The sequence below is a fragment of the Lissotriton helveticus genome, chromosome 9, assembly GCF_964261635.1.
Source record: "Lissotriton helveticus chromosome 9, aLisHel1.1, whole genome shotgun sequence".
NCBI classification, from domain to species: domain Eukaryota; kingdom Metazoa; phylum Chordata; class Amphibia; order Caudata; family Salamandridae; genus Lissotriton; species Lissotriton helveticus.
Window position 1 is genome coordinate 349,504,798 of NC_136070.1, and position 16,819 is coordinate 349,521,616.

A 16,819-nucleotide genomic window follows, 5' to 3' on the forward strand; every position below is an offset into this window, starting at 1 on the left:
GCACATTAGTAGAGCAACGAAAGGAGCTAATTTCCAAATCAACACATTGAGAAAGTTGAAACCCTTCCTCCCAGCCAAAGACTTCCAAAATGCAGTTCAAGCCCTAGTCATCCCCCGCATTGACTATGGAATTGTGACCCTCAGTGGCCTCCCTTTAGCAACAACTGCACCCCTAAGAGCCTCCTTGAACGCTGCCGCGAGACTCATCACGGGCTCAAGAAAACACTCTCATATAACCCCTGACTTGAAATCTCTGAAATGGCTGCCTTTTGAAGCCAGAATACAACTGAAAATCGCTTTGATGACACACGCGGCTGTACACCACAAGGCACCTAACTACCTCACTCAAAAGCTAACTATATCAGGAGGGTCGAGATCCAATAGAAGTTCAAAAAACGTACTATTGAAACCTCGCAGATTCCGGAAGGAAAAAACATACAAACGCTCCTTCTCAGGAATGGCGCCGAGGATCTGGAACGCACTCCCTCCCGAAACCAGGCTTATCTCCTCCACGGCCTTCTTTAAGAAAGAGGTGAAAGCCATCCTCATGGCTAAGTTCACCTGAACTTTAATGTCTGTTCCTCATTGACTTTCGTGCCGCTTGGATATTACTGGTTTCATGATTGTCTAATGTCAAATAATGTCATATTTTGCATGATCTAGATTTGTTTATTCCTCTTGTTTACCACAAGTACATGATGGTCAGTCGATCCTGTTATGCTACTCACTAAATATCTATTATTGGACTACTCATGTTAGCCTACTTTGTATCGAGGCCCCTTCCCCTTGCTCCCTGTAACTTTTAGATACTTATAGTATAAGTTCTCCTGATTTTTATCGTAATTGTATGTAAGACTCCGTATCGTCTTTTATTTTTCGCTTATCTGATTGCTTACTGACATTCTATTAGAACATGACTGCTATCCGATCATGCTACTGAAGTTTATATTGCACCCAATATTATGTCGCGTCACCCTCATGCTATCGTCACCCCCTGTTTCTGTGAAGCGCTCTGATATCTGTAAAGATCTTGTTCGCGCTATATAAAACTCTGAATAAATAAAAATAAATAAATAAATAATTACAGAAATAGGATGTGGTCAATCTTGAGTGGCTGGTGTACAGTGAAGAAGAATGAATAATCCTAGAGTTCTCCCCTTTTCCTGCCATAGACAAGTGTATTTAACCTCTCCAGCTGTTTGTCCTACGCAATGAATTGGAAATGATTGTCGAACAGGAGCTCTACTTCACTAGTTTTGTTTCTGAGGTGGAATTATCTATCAATCAATTTAAAAGTAAACTTCCCTACACATTTACTTACCAGCTGAAATTTTTGCAACACTGTCACTTTTTCATTAAAAAATGCTTGTACTCGAGACTTGGGTGAAACGTTAACATTAAGACTTGTCCATGTAGAGATTTCCTCTTGTGTACTACTTTATGGGCCCTGTCAATTTGAACCTTCTCGTCCTTTCAATTGCACAGTTTAGATCAGAGGTCTTCAAACTGGGGGATGGGCCCCCCTAGGGGGGCCTCGAGTGATCTAAGGGGGGGCGCCAGGCTCTGGCCAAAATAAACATTATGCTTTGTTTTCAGCCTAAAAAAATGAGCTGCAGTAAGCACGTCTGTAATGGGCCATCATTCACATCCTTTGTCATTTAAATCCTGGCTGGGAGAAGGTGTCAAAAGGGAAGGGACTTCAAATTTTCTCCAAGACCCACACTGCCATTTTGAATAACCACACTAGATCCTTTGCACATTAGTAAGGCCTGCCTCAGCGGAATAGTAGGTTTGGAAATCATGTATTTGTTTGCATTTCTAAAACAGTGACAGAACTTAGCTGCAATGTTTAAATAAGTCTAGACCTATTTAAACATTGCCAGTTAAATAAAATAATTGTGGAATATTTTGAGGGGGGGCCCGGCGAATTGTTTTTCTACACTGGGGGGTGGGGGGGCGGGAGCGCGGAATAAAAAAGTTTGAAGACCACTGGTCTAGATGGACATGAGCTATAGACGCGCCATAACATCCGGTCTACTGCCTCCTTAATATTCCTCACCCTTCAATTGGCTTTTTCTGGTGTTATTTTACACATTTTCATTTAAAATTAAAGTTTCTCTGTAGGTTTCTGCTATCATGGCCCTCCTGTCTATAAAAGGTCTGTGCTGTCACCGGGCCCTGTATTTTTTCTTTGTTCTCTATGGCTCCACCCCTAAAAGACCTCTTCAAAAAGAATGCCCTCTAGTTTGAGTTTTGCCATTCCTTGGCAGGCCTCAAGAATCTCCAGTGTTGGGAGTTTCGTCCTTTGATGAATTTACGTGCTTTTCATTCGGCAACGTCTAATCCAGGAAGTATGAGACCCCTCTCGGCTCACTCTTGTTCTTTGCAGATCTCCACCTCGATCCACTGCAAGCTATTTCAGCTCCTAGTCGACTTGGCAGCTCCTATTGACGGCATATAGTGCAGATCTTGGTCTCAAAGGCATTTAGGTTGTCCAAAAACCCTATGCACGCCCTTCTCCCTTAGTACGATACCAGGCTGTGAGCTTCCATGGGGAGATGCATCTTTCGAGTATCCCAAGCACTTTGCACGTCCATTGGAGATTACTATTGAGGTCTGTAATGGAGCATCAGACTATGGCAACAAATTTGAAGAGTCTGTCCTGGCAGGTAATACCTAGTATAGCAGTGGATGGTGTGGTGGTTGGTGAAAAATTTAAGATTGTGTGCCAGATCCTACGCTAACCAACTATCCTTCATCCTAGCTTACGTGAGTGCTGAAGATTTTAGGTAGTCACAGAAGAACCAATGTGATCCTACGTTCAAAATTCTCTGGGAAGCCAAAATTCAAAAGCTGAACTGCCTGCCCACTGAATCAAACAGATCACCCCAACTCCAGAACATAATTTTGATACTTTAGCTATCTGTCATAGCAGACAATCTTCATTCATCTTAATAAATGTACCAGTGCATATATACCCTTCGATTACTGTTCCAGTAATTTCCTGTCCTCGGATTTACTGTTGCATCAATCCAGCCGAATCAACCCAGCCGTGTTATTTTTCAGAAATCCACCGACGTAATGTGGCCCATTTGCCAGTCTAATCACTTGATGCCACTGATTCTCGTGCAAAACATCCAATATTATCTGTGGCATTCCACAACAATTCTTGTGCCAATACTCTTCAACTTCCTTACCCTACTGGCCCACATGATCCAAAGCCAGAATGTAATTTATCTCCCATCTGTATATGAAATCCAGTTTTGAGGAATGTTGTGGAGACTAATGTAATGATTATCTTCCCCTGTGTCCTAGTATAGTTCCATAGTGGATCTATGGGGAAGGGAAGCTGGGGTGGATTCAGGAGGGGGTCGTTGAAAGACTTGTGTGTATGTTGCCTTGTTACAAATTCTGTATTGAAGTTGCTCAACTCATCATGCCGTTCTGAATTATGTACCCGTTCCGTTGCGTGACAAGCAATATGAGCCTTAACTGCTAATATCATTGCTATACAAAAACACAATCCGATTTAAATCTAAAATTCTGGTACTCGGACCCTTGGACCATGAATCTAGTTCCAAGATGCCTGATGGCCTAACTAGGTTTTCAACAATTGAGAACTGAACCATCTGCAATCTTTCCATTAATTTAGATTTATAGTTCGGCTGTCTGGATGGCTGCTGTGAAATCTGAAGCCCTAATCCCAAATCCAAATCTAGCACTCTGCCACATAGATCGGCCATCCTGATAATTTCTTTTTCAATGCTGGATTGGAACCACTACCCTCAATGAATATTCCTGCACGGTATCTTTCCTTCACCACAAAAATATACATGCTGGCAAAATGAGTGGATACTGATGCAGCATTACTATCCCCATTAACCCTCCCAAAAAGTGAGTTTTGCCATGTTTTTCACAGGGAATCCTTCCATTTTCATAGGCAGACATTTACATGGCTTGCAATTTAATACAATCCTAGCTGTTCAGTCTTTTTTACTGTCCTGACGTTCTTTAAATAGTCACACACGAACTAATTTTAGCCCCATCTCATTTGCCTATGTGATTAAGCTGCTACTGGTTGCTTTTAAATTCTCTTGAATCTAAAACTAGCTTCGGTTCTGTTATATGTCACCATGTTGATATTTTGATTGGCCAACACATGTCAACATTTTGGTGTGTTGGTGAAAGAATATTACTGTCCTGCTTATTATTCATTCCCATTTATTTTTGTGTGAATTCACAGCTTCAGTTAAGAAAACAGTTAACTGAATACTTGAAGATCCCCGCACCCCCCCCCCACATACTGATCTAGGGTAGCTAAGATTCCCTGCAGCTGCTTCCATTTCTCATGGTTGAGGACATCAAGGCAACTTGTGATTAAAGATTGCGCTTCTGAAGTGTGGCACACGAGTTTTTAACCACCTTGTGAAGGTGGCCATGTGAATCTAGTTTTCAGCATATCTATGTTCTTGTTCTAATGAAGAATTAACTATAGATTGTTGTGTACATGTGCTATGCATAAAGTGATGGTGTAAATGTTTTGACAGCACCTAGGTGCATCACCAGAGGAAAATATGGAATTTCAGGAGATGGTCTGCCCGGCCTGCATGAAGCTTTGTCCTTTTCTTTGGGCTTACGCTGCTCATCTGTCAGGTAAACAAAATAGTGCTTCCAAGTTATCCAAGATTTGTTTTTGAGGTTGACCTTTGGCAGGAATAACCTGCAAAAATGTCTTTGGGGAGATGCTTCGGTGTGCTGTTCATTGATCTATTCAGATGCTGGTGATGTACATTTTTCTAAGTTTGGCGTGTCCCAGAAAGCAAATCTGGCTTCTTTCCCGTCCTAAACTTAATTTCTGGAGAACTTAAGACATTTGGAAGAAATCTTTAAACAACCGTTCTGCACACATTATAAAAGTACCATAGGGACCCCTTTGAGTTAACTTTAAATGATCAAAAGCTACAACACTGTGAATGGCAATAAACGTTCACATAGCCCTGGTTGTTTGGCATCAGACGTTCGTCTTTATCAAGCTATTGATGTGGTTGGTGCTTGCCCACCAGACGATAGGACAGTCCACATTTCTTGCAGGCAATACCATCTAGCACGCATTTTGCTTTTATTTAAAGCATCCAAGCAACCTGCTTGTAATACTCTCGTGTACTAAACTGTCAGCTGCTAAGGATGATGTGGCATCACTGACAGTATTACTCCTGCCATGGTCACATTCTTTGCTAGTCTCATATCCCTGTTTAATACTCCAATTTGCATCACATGACTTGGTAGTGTAGCAGGGATCCTGTTCTCCTACAGAACTGTGCATAGAGACCTGGAACCTCAGTGAATTAGGGTGTGCCAAAACATACCTCAGTATCCAAAATCCCCTTACCGAGCTAGCTACAGTGTCTCATTGGTCATTACAAACTCCCAATGTTTAGACAAACCAGAACATGAACTTAGAATACCTCAGGTCACGTGGAACACATGAACACTCTTTTGTTATACAATCATTTCAAACCAGAACGTGGAGTAAATGAGGACGCATGCACATTTGAAATATTTATTTACTGATGCAGTGTTCTCAAACGCAGTATCTTAGATAATACAAGCAAACATATTATAAGAAGCAAAGTTATCAGCATAGTTACTAGTCCATAAAAGGCAAAAGGTGACAACATGCTAAAATGTAGAAATGAATATGGGTTAACACCTAATTCTCACCCTCCCTTACTAGCATATTATATTATATCTAAGAAGGTCTCTTTGGGTTTTAGCAGGGCGACTCCATACCTCAAGATCTCAGAGGCAGAGGATCACCTCATCTTCCACCAGCTCTCTGCATGCGAAGCACCATCAAGTGTCTAACGTGTGCTCTAAACAAAGCAATATAAAACGCGCATAAAGCCAGATTTTGGCAGCAGCTGCATTTATGTTATGTCTAGGAAGGTGCGAAGATCAGACCTCACAACAACACTGTGTCAAGTTATCCTTGGAGGCTTCAGCACTCACTGTGCAGACAGTTTACAAAGCAAAGCTGATATCAGAGCAATAACATATTATTCTCATTTAAATCACAACGCTCTTCTAGGCTGAAAGCTAAAACAACAATTGTGTCGTGTGCAGAAGCAGCAAAAGGTAAAATGGCGTTTAAACATTTAATAAGCTCATGCTAACTTAACACGGTATATAGGTAAGCAGTAACTATATGACATCCCCCCATGATCCGAGCACGGATAAGATAAGATAAGGAAAGGGGCACATTATGAAAGCAGAGTTCAAGTACGATGAGCCAGGTCAAATTTCAAAATCGGGTGAAAAAACCTTTTCATAAGTCCATTTTAAAAAAATTATTCCAACTTGCCAATCCTTTGTTAACTTTTACTCAAGTCAATAGGTCGGGGTTATGAAAAATGTACACAATATTCAAAAAAAAATTGTAAGTAAGAACAGGTTGTTATCAAAAGCTTCGAAAGCCTTTAGGACCGGACTGAATATGCAAAATATGCAGCAACAGCCTCCAGCATGAAGTCACTGTCATCCTCCGAAAACAGTTCAGCCATCCAATTTAATAGTGGGAAAGAACATACGTGCTCCTCCAGCCCCGGAGCCTCTAGCATCATCAGAGGACAACTCGGTGGATTCTCAATAAAGCTGTGTGCCAAGAAATCTTGCGCTGCTGCGAGTATGTTCCAATGACCCATTAGTCCATGCATCGCTGCCAAGGCCATAATCCTTTCGCCAGAACAAACCAACTCGTGAGTAACTATGGAACTCATCAGTCGATTAAAATCCACGTTAGGAGACACCATCTTGCAGAGACACAAATCAAGGGCCCACTCGAAATCGCAGCTTAGGCAATGAAACACAGGCTGGACACATGTGAAATAGGAAAATCGAAACGATAATCCATATGCTGCGCTTAAGGTGGCAAGCGGCAGCGTACCATAGTAATCAAGCATCCTGTTGCGAAACAGTGCAAGGAGGGGCTGCACGTCGTGTAACACAGGAAGGGCATCCATTTTTAATAAAGCAAAAAATCACCAGAATGCCTGCAGCCAGCGCCATATAGACAGGAAAACCACCAAATAAGCTTGAAAATATCGAATTGAAGAAAGCAGGAATGACTCCAAATATCTTCTCAAATGAAGTCACAAGACCACTGCTAACTATTTTAAAAAAGTGAGCGGGCCCAGAAGTAGAGGACGCGTTAAAGATTGAATGAATCAGCTCGCTGAAATGCAATGGCAAGTCAGTATTCAATAGCGCCTGCACCTCTGCGGGTGTTGGCGACGTGAAGGACAAATGTTTCACGAGCCGAACTCAGGGCCACTTCTTTTTGAGACAAAAGGGCTCTTATTCTACTCATTCCATTGAACTCTGCCGTCAAGGTTGGGATTCGTGGCCAGATGGAAAAATCTGAATTCCCATGTGGAGGAGGATACAGAACGTTTTTGCAACAAACCACATGTTCAGATACTGTAACCACATAAGCAATACCTCTAATTAACCCACAACAATCCTCATTATTTAAAAGTAAATAACTGCCGTTTGCCAGTAATGTGAAAGTGGGGACGATAGCGGGAACCGGAGTACCTTTCAAAACACAGGCTAAATTTGGCCGTTCTTGGTTGCAAGAACCGTGTAATTGTATATGTCTACACATTAATGAGTGATCTGGTGTCTCTGTGCACTCTTCACCTTTAAGATAAAATTCTTTCCCGTCTTTTAGGCATCTGTAAGTAAACGGAAGCGACCACGCTTCATGTAGAAATGAACTACCCAGTGGTTCGTATCGGCCTATCGCATACAAGTTGTAAATTTAAATAAAGCAAATGGTAACGTGATTAAACCGTGGATAAGCCACATGGCTTCAGTGGCTTCTGCCACAGAAAACGGTAAAGACTCCAACCTTTCAATGTGTAACATAGAAAAGGATGCATCCCTCATTGAAAGTAAGCGCTGCTTGTCAGTCAAATTAAAAGGGGCAAAGAGTGAGGACACGTTCATGTAATTCCAAGGCACCCTCCCAGATTTCAGTGTCTGCAGGGTCCACGCAAATTGCATAATGGAACGCAATTGATTATGACCATGGTACAACACAGATACTTCATCTTGCACAATATCAACAACAGAAGACACAATATTAGCTAACGTGTAAATGCGGGAAGAAAGCATGTTAATGCTGTTATCTACAACAGCAAGCACTTTTTCCAAGTTAGCCTGATCAATGGCCCGAAGGCGTTTAGCAGCTTCAATCTGTGAAGTTTTCCAGATTTCATTGTAAATCGCATAAATCCATCTTTTTGTTCTACCACTAGCCGGGCCTTTTATGAAATCATTTAAATCCACATCACTTGTCAACTTGGATAGATGCAGTTTAACTGATGCCAAGGTAGAATGTTTCAACCAATTCTGACATAATTTGCCTACTGAATAAGTGGTGACAGAATGGTCAGTTTCAAAACGAGGATCGGGCCTAACCTGAGTAAAGCCATCCGCTAAACCCAGAAAACGACGTTGGCAAGAATCTGCACTTCTGTGCCACACTAGCCAACCCTTTGGGTTCAAACTGGATATATCAAATGAAGAATTTAGCAAAAGAGTTTGTAACTCTCTAATTGAAAAGTCAGCCGTATTACTCCAACCGGAATATTCTTCTAAATCCGGTAGGACAGGAGAATTTAAATTTTTAGAAGTAGCCAATCCAAAGCATATGGTTTGAAAAATGGTAGAATTCAAAAACACATGATTTTGGATGAGACATGCACGGTGCAAAGCCTCAGTGCCTTGTACCTGCCAACTTTTTTAGAACCCCAAACGGATTTAAGGTCAATGGTTTCCTTCCATAGCTCGTAGCCTTCTACAGCCAACTTGTCTAGAAAGGACTTCGAATACAACAACTTAGTATCGGTAAGTCTAACCTTGGACATGGACTTCTGTGTCATTTTAAAATAAAAAAACTCTGGATTGGACTGTTTAAAGTCGGTAAAATAAGTGTACTTTTTCAAAAAAGTACTCGAACTGCCTTGTAAAGGAGCCGGGCAATGCTCCCACTGTGTGTAATTTACAGTACTCCTTCTGGAACTTGTTTTATGTAGATAATGGTTACCAAAATGTTGGAAGCAAAATAATTCACCATAATTGGCAGATTCTAAATACAAATCTTCAGCATCAAAGGCAGCATAATATTTCAAATCAGAAAACAATGCCTCTACGGCCTGAATATCCCAATCATCAGAACGTATGTTTTGTTTTACTACATCCCCCCATGTTTACCCTGAGCACATTAGGGACATTAACTACCTCAGTAGGGCCATGGATTTGAAATTTAACCGCATCCCACACAATCCCATCAAGGACAGGCCAAGCAGTGATGTTAATAAAAGTCAAGTCTCTCTTCAGTCTGTGTGCTGAATGCGATGAGGAAAGGGGGGCCAAAGTTCCATTTAGATGTCGAAAGCATGTTCTCTCCTCAACATAGTGTCCATTGACAATTCGAAAAAATAAAACACAAAACCAATTGACATAAAAAGGTAAATTGAAAAAAGTACCAGCTAAATATATGTCCAAGGGGGATCAAAAAATGTTTTTTACAAAAAAGTGGCATAAATTGCAAAACGTGAGGGCTTTTTTGAATTATGTGAAACAGTGTCAAAAGAAAATCTGGACTCTGTGGCCAAACGTGTCTGCAAATCAGGCATAAATAAGTCAGTTGGGTAAGTGTAATCTAGTTCATCAACGTTATCACCAGGTAAAGTACTTAATAAAGGACTGGAAACTGCAGGCATCTCGATGGCTCAGCATTAGAAGTAGTGGCCAAAACAGAATTTCTCACAATCGAAGGACAGGAGACCGCCGGTGTCATACTAAGAAGAATCGGCCACTCTGTGTATCTTGACATTGTCAATTGAGATAAACTTGTTTTCCTTACGACCTGGAAGTGGTGGTAAAATGACTGTTCTTGCGCCCTTCACTCCAAGCACGGGAACCGGAGCTCGATAGGAAGGACCAAACTCTTTCTTGTTATCGATCTTCTCTCGAACCAGTTCTCGAACTTGGGGTAGCCAGCCAACTACCGGGATCTGCAACTCAGAATCCGATGTGGAGGGCAAATGTTCCTTTGCAAGACTGTCTCTGGTCTTTTGTAGATCCTGTAAAACATTGCAATGTTCATCTACGTCAAAGGTTGTGGCTCGGTCCAGGCAGTCTAGACCGTCAAGGTCCGGGACATGCATCTTGATACCAAAGAGTATTTCGTATGGGGTCCACACACCAAGAGACCTTCTAGGGAGATTATTAAGAGCACGCTGCACGCCATTGAGATGGGCCAACCAGTTTCTGCCAGTGCCTATAACTCATGCTGTCAAAGATTGCTTTAAGTCACGGTTCATTCGTTCCACTACACTATTACCCTCAGGTCTGTATGGAGACGAAAACTTGACTTGGACCCCCCAACGACATCATATCATCCTTATACGCCTTAGAGGCGAAAGCAGGACCCTGATCCGAATGGAAGGTGCCACAGGCAAAAATCCCTACAAAGACACGCAAATCTCTTATGACAGTCCGTGAATCAGCGCTGCGATGGGGCCATACCCACACAAAGAGTGTGCATGAATCAACTGCTACTAAGATGTACTTATACGCAGTATCAGAAGAAAAAGGACCACAGTGATCTAAATAAACACATCCTAGTGGTTTATTAGATATGTACATCTGTGTCTGTGGCGGACGTGCAGCAGTCAAAGGCTTAATCTGCTGGCAAATGTCACATTGAAGGACATAATCGCGCGTCTGTTTGTACAGTCCTCGCCACCAGAAACGTTGTTGTAATTGAGGGACAGTGTCCGAAACGCCCGCATGCGCAGACGCCACACCTTCATGCGCCTCTGTAATCAACTTAGCCCTGCGATCCGACTTGGGAATCAACCGCTTCCCAACTTCAGGAATTTTCACATAAGGAACCTTATCGGGACTTAAGTGGTATGTGTACTTCGAAGGGAACCCCGTAGGATGCTTACCTCCCTTCTCAGTGGCAGGTACAGCCGCCAAGATATCATCATCAATCTTACTTTTGGACCGTGTAACTGCTGCAACTAAATCTGTCGATACTGCTGATTTCGCTGCCTCATCAGCCAGCGAGTTACCAACTGCGTGAACTCCAACACGCTGATGGCCGAGAGTATGAATCACAAACACAAGTGGCAACTGCTCTTTAAGCTCAGCCACCCGAACCCAGATCATTTTGTTTTATTGTGCTATCCTTGGAATCACGAAAGTCATTTTGAATCAAAAAGAACAAGTTTTCATTGTAAGACTGGACACAGTAATAGGAATCCCTCACAATAAGAGTCGTCACACTAGGATCAGCGTACTCCAACGCAAGCATCAGAGCACGAAGCTCCGCCAATTGTGCGGTGCAGTCCCCTAGAGTCTGCGTGTGTACGACCCTGGACCACAATGGCGCATGCGGAAACGTAGGCATGTTTAGAGCCATGCGCAACCTGCGCCGAACCATCAGTGTAAATGATGCAATGGAAATCCTCCAAAGGTTGCATAGCTAACAGAGCAGGATGAACGAATTCATACTGTAAGTACTCCTGCGACCGTAAGGAGGCGTCAAACACAAATGTGACATCTGAGGACATCAGTGAAGCTGCCCATTGAATCCACCGAGGGTGCAAAGCTTTCGAATTCGGTACACTGGCTTTCGTAACTGCTTCTAAAGCAGGAAACTGGGTAACAACCAACATGCGTTTTCCCTGTGACAGAGCACGTTCCTTAAGAATCGCCATCTGTACAGCTGTTAAAACTTTCTCCACAGTAGAAAATCTCATTTCAGCCGAAGTGTACAAGTGTGACTTGTAAGCAATAGGTACTGTGTCTCCTTCATTAAAAGTAAGGTATGTGAAACCCTCCGTCCCAGGGATGATTCTTATCACCAGGTTGGTGTGGTTGTCACGAGTCAGTAAGAATTTAGAAGCGAGCAGATCAGCCTGCAAAGATTGCAAAATAGCTGAGTGCTCAGGCAGCCAGCAAGATTTGGAAAAAGTTGGTTGTCTCAAAGCATACAAAGGCTTGATGCGCGGGGCATATTCCGGAATGTATGTCCCTCCGAAATTAAAAAAACCCAGTAAAGACTGTAATTTTTTCAGCGTTGTCTGAGCGCGCAGTTGCGCGCATTTCTCCAGGAAGTGAGGAGTCAAACCTCTACCTTCATTGTTGAGCTAGTAGCCCAGGAACAACACTGTATATTCTGCAATGTGCGATTTTGCAAAATTGAATTTGTAACCCATGTCTGCAAAGCTACAAATTAAGCGGTCAACGCGACACCGATGCTCCCAAAGTTCGTCGTCTGTGAGATAAATGTCATCCACATATGAGCATGCATCTGGGTCGACTCTCTCCAGAAGATTGACTATGCGGGCATTAAAAATCCCAGGACTATTATTATAGCCCATAGGCAAACGTCTGAATTGTTTTTGCACACCGCCGCAAGTAAAGGAGGTCCATTGGGAACTTGAACCATCCAAACGATGGGCATAAAAACCGTTGGAAATGTCAAGCGTGGTCTTAAAACGCTTACGCACAAGACTATCCACTAAGGCTAGTATTCTGTACTGCACAGATATAGCAATGCGAGTTTAAATGCCGGTAATCCAATACCAAACGATATGAATCGTCTGGCTTGGCCACAGTAAAAAGAGGGTTATTCATTGGTGACACACATGTTTCAATCACTCCTTGATTTTCCAATTGTTCAAGGATTGCCGCAACGGAAGCTTTGGCTTCACGTCGAATGGGATGTTGAGGCTGCGGCTGAGACCGTAAAGGAATCTCGTGGTTCGGGGAAAATTGATCCCAACCACAATGTGTACGGTACAAAGCCGGCGCTAGAGCCTTAGCCCACTCTTCTGCAAAATTCAGCGCATGCTCCTTCGAGGCTGTGTGTGCGAAACTGGGGAGGATCACCTCCTCCCCTCGCGGAGCTGCGAGAACAAAGGGTGGGGGCCGGTCAGCCTCCGAAAGCAAAATGTCATACATAGACAAAAGATTTCCCCAAAATACTCCTTTTACGGTACGTTGTATGTCACCTTCGATTAACAGGACAATTTCATAAAGTCTGTCAGGGGGAGCAACTCTAGTGTCAGCTGTTTCTATTACAACATAACTGTCAGTCGCTGTCACCTTCAGTAGTGGACGCAGGGCCTCTCGCACTATGGTAATCTCCGCCGCGCTGTCCAGCAAGGTCCGAGCCCATGTCAGATTCCGAAGCCGCGTTCTCACTATCTGTGGCATATCTCGCTGTTAATGCGGCGACTTTCTTCTTTTGAAACGGGTCTTTTCGGTGTAGAACCGTCCTGCTTTCCTGCACCGTCTTTCGGGCGGGGCTGGTCACGTCCTTGCTGGCCACCCCGACCCCTTCTGCCTCCTCCACCACCGGTTGACGAGGCCGATGACTCCTGAAAAGAACGAGGAGAGCGTTGATCAGAAACCTGAATACGATCAATTGATTTAATCTTAGCGCGATCGCGCAAGTCATAAACACGTTCTGTGGGCGCAGGCAATGGAGACGCAGGACGAGACTCCTGTTTCTGTTGTTGCTGTTGCTTTCCCTGTTTTTGTTATTTAGGCCAATTCTGGTTTTTGGACTTGGGCTGAACGTTCGATTCAGACATCTACCCTTGGGGTTGCGTTTTCTCTTTAGCAGAAAAAGGCTTGAGACCCCTACTACTGCGACCCACGGTTTTATAAGTCGCAACAATAATCCTCGCTAACTGTCGGGGTTTCTCGACATCGGGAAGTGCCGACAAAGCGTTGGCCACCTGAAAGTTCACTGCATCCCCCTTGACATTAGCAAGAATGAGATCGCAAACTAAGTCAAAGGTGCCACACAGGCGCATACCCAATTCAACCTCAGCCTCCGGTCCGTGCTCATCCTGAACACGTTTAAGGACCGTAGGCAAGACAGCCATAGACGGAGTGCCGTAACACCTCGCATAGACCGCCGCGAAAGTTCTACCCCAGGTCTCACAGTCACTGATTTTAGGGTCAAGTCTTTGGGCAAACTAATTGTCAGAATCCTGTGTTTTTCAACAGGAGTCGTGTTAGGAAATACAGCTTCCAGCTGGTCAAACTTCTCGGCAAGCCAGAAAGGAAAGTCATCCTTATCCTGGGGACGCCTGCCCATCACAGCATTGACCATCACGGGCCTGAGCTTCAAACCGCCCTGTCCGTCCGGAAGCGCTGCACCACCTGGGGCCCCATTACGGGTTTTGTATTGCACTAAAGCTCGAATTACGGCAATTGAGACTACATGTAGTCTACGAAGATCAACAACGGTACAATCGCCGTGTTGAGGATGAGGAGTAAATCCAGCCAAAACAGGCCAAGTCGCGCCTGGAAAGGACAAAGGACCTAACCTCGGAGCGGTTAAAGAATGGGGTAGGGCGCCACTAAACCAAACGCGATGCTGCCAAGTATCTATAGGCACTTCCTGTGCCCTATACGGAGTATATTCATTCGGCACAGGGGAGGGAGTGTAAGTGTGGAACACACCTGAAGTGCTGTCCACAGCCTGAAATGTCACCCACGAATAAAAAGATTTCGTATGGGTAAGCTGTCTCCGCACTCGCCACCATTATCACGGCCATGCCATCCACGGGGACATTGTAATTCTGCAAATGATTGCGCACCGCAATGCGACTATTTTATTTTTATTTTGAGAGTTTTATATAGCGCGGACCAGATCTTTACAGATATCAGAGCGCTTTACAGTGCATACAAAACAGGCCATTAGATATGGCGAAATTGTAGGTAATGGGTGGGGAAGGCATAGGAGTGAGCATAATAAAAACAGTTACATCAATAACGCAAGGGGTACAAATAAGTGAAAGCATAGATCGTCAGGTAAATCAAAAACATAAGTATCTATGCTGCGGAATGTCCACGGCAGCGACCATGACGTAACAGAGAGAAAAAAAGACAAAGTAAACTGTGTAGCACAACTGGGTAGTAATTTAAGGAAACAGTTTAGAAAGATTCAAGCTTGAAAAGACCTATTTCACAAATGGGTAGTTTTTTTCCGACACCACCGTTTTCCGGAAACGACAGTGAAGAGGTTAAGGATTGAATGATATAAGACCACCAACGTTTGGGTGCCATGTAGCAGGGATCCTGTTCTCCTACAGGACTGTGCATAGAGACCTGGAACCTCAGTGAATTAGGGTGTGCTAAAACTCACCTCAGTACCCAAAATCCCCTTACCGAGCTAGCTACAGTGTCTCATTGGTCATTACAAACTCCCAATGTTTAGACAAACCAGAACATGAACTTAGAATACCTCAGGTCACGTGGAACACATGAACACTCTTTCGTTATACAATCATTTCAAACAAGAACGTGGAGTAAATGAGGACGCGTGCACATTTAAAATATTTATTTACTAATGCAGTGTTCTCAAACGCAGTATCTTTGATAACACAAGCAAACATATTATAAGAAGCAAAGTTATCAGCATAGTTACTAGTCCATAAAAGGCAAAAGGTGACAACATGCTAAAATGCTGATATGAATAAGGGTTAACAACACCTAATTCTCACCCTCCCTTACTAGCATATTATATTATATCTAAGAAGGTCTCTTTGGGTTTTAGCAGGGCGACCCCATACCTCAAGATCTCAGTGGCAGAGGATCACATCATCTTCCACCAGCTCTCTGCATGCGAAGCACCATCAAGTGTCTAACGTGTGCTCTAAACAAAGCATTATAAAACGCGCCTAAAGCCAGATTTTGGCAGCAGCTCCATTTATGTTATGTCTAGGAAGGTGCGAAGATCAGACCTCACAACAACACTGTCAAGTTATCCTTGGAGGCTTCAGCACTCACTGTGCAGACAGTTTACAAAGCAAAGCGGATATCAGAGCAATAACATATTATTCTCATGTAAATCACAACGCTCTTCTAGGCTGAAAGCTAAAACAACAATTATGTGTCGTGTGCAGAAGCAGCAAAAGGTAAAATGGCATTTAATAAGCTCATGCTAACTTAACACGGTATATAGGTAAGCAGTAACTATATGACATTAGAGAAGTGAATTTTCGAAGACAACCCCTGAGCATGGCCGCATAAATACGAAAATAATAAATGGCTACCGCCCCATTTCTCTGCTCCCTGCGATTGCTAAAGTTTGTGAAAGAATGTCTAACAAGCAGCTCACCTCCTTCATTGAACAGCATGGCCTTCCCCACACTCCACAATCGGGCTTCAGGGCCACTTACAGTTCTGAGTCGGCACTTGTAGAAGTAGCAGAGGCCTTGGATGCTGGGGGCAAGGCAGTCTTGGTCCTGCTGGTCCTCTCGGCCACTTTTGATACTGTCCCCCATTCACTTCTCCTTGCCCGTTTTATATAAGCTTGGCGTCATCGGCACTGCTTGGGAGTGGTTAAAATCCTTCCTAGAAAATAGAACTCAACAAGTTTGGATTCCCCCTTTTGCTAACGGGGGTCTATTCTTAGTCCCTTACTATTCAATCTTTATATGACCCCTCTTGTTCAGCTGGCTCAGGATCTGGGTGCCAAAGTGGTTGCCTATGCAGAGGATAGGCAACTCTTGTTCACCTGGAAGAAACACGAGGCTGACACATCTCATGTCAAGGTTTGTCTGTCTGCGGTATTCAGCTGGCTTGTGTCGTCTCAGTTAAAATGTAACGCAGACAAAACTGAGAATTCTGTCACTATTGCCTCTCACTGCTATAGAAAAGGTTATCCGTGCTCTGGTCACCTCTCGCATAGATTATGCGAATGCACTTTATGCCGGTT

The 16,819-nt window shown here is 43.5% G+C and overlaps 1 protein-coding gene across 1 annotated transcript in view; it reads left to right on the forward strand.

The window, feature by feature from the left end:
• UBR7 (ubiquitin protein ligase E3 component n-recognin 7) overlaps positions 1-16,819 on the forward strand; it is a 77,218-nt gene that overhangs the window by 15,309 nt on the left and 45,090 nt on the right. The window contains exon 6 of the mRNA XM_078660086.1: positions 4,548-4,653. Coding sequence (XP_078516212.1) covers positions 4,548-4,653 — 106 coding nt within the window. The remainder of the gene's footprint in view (positions 1-4,547; positions 4,654-16,819) is intronic.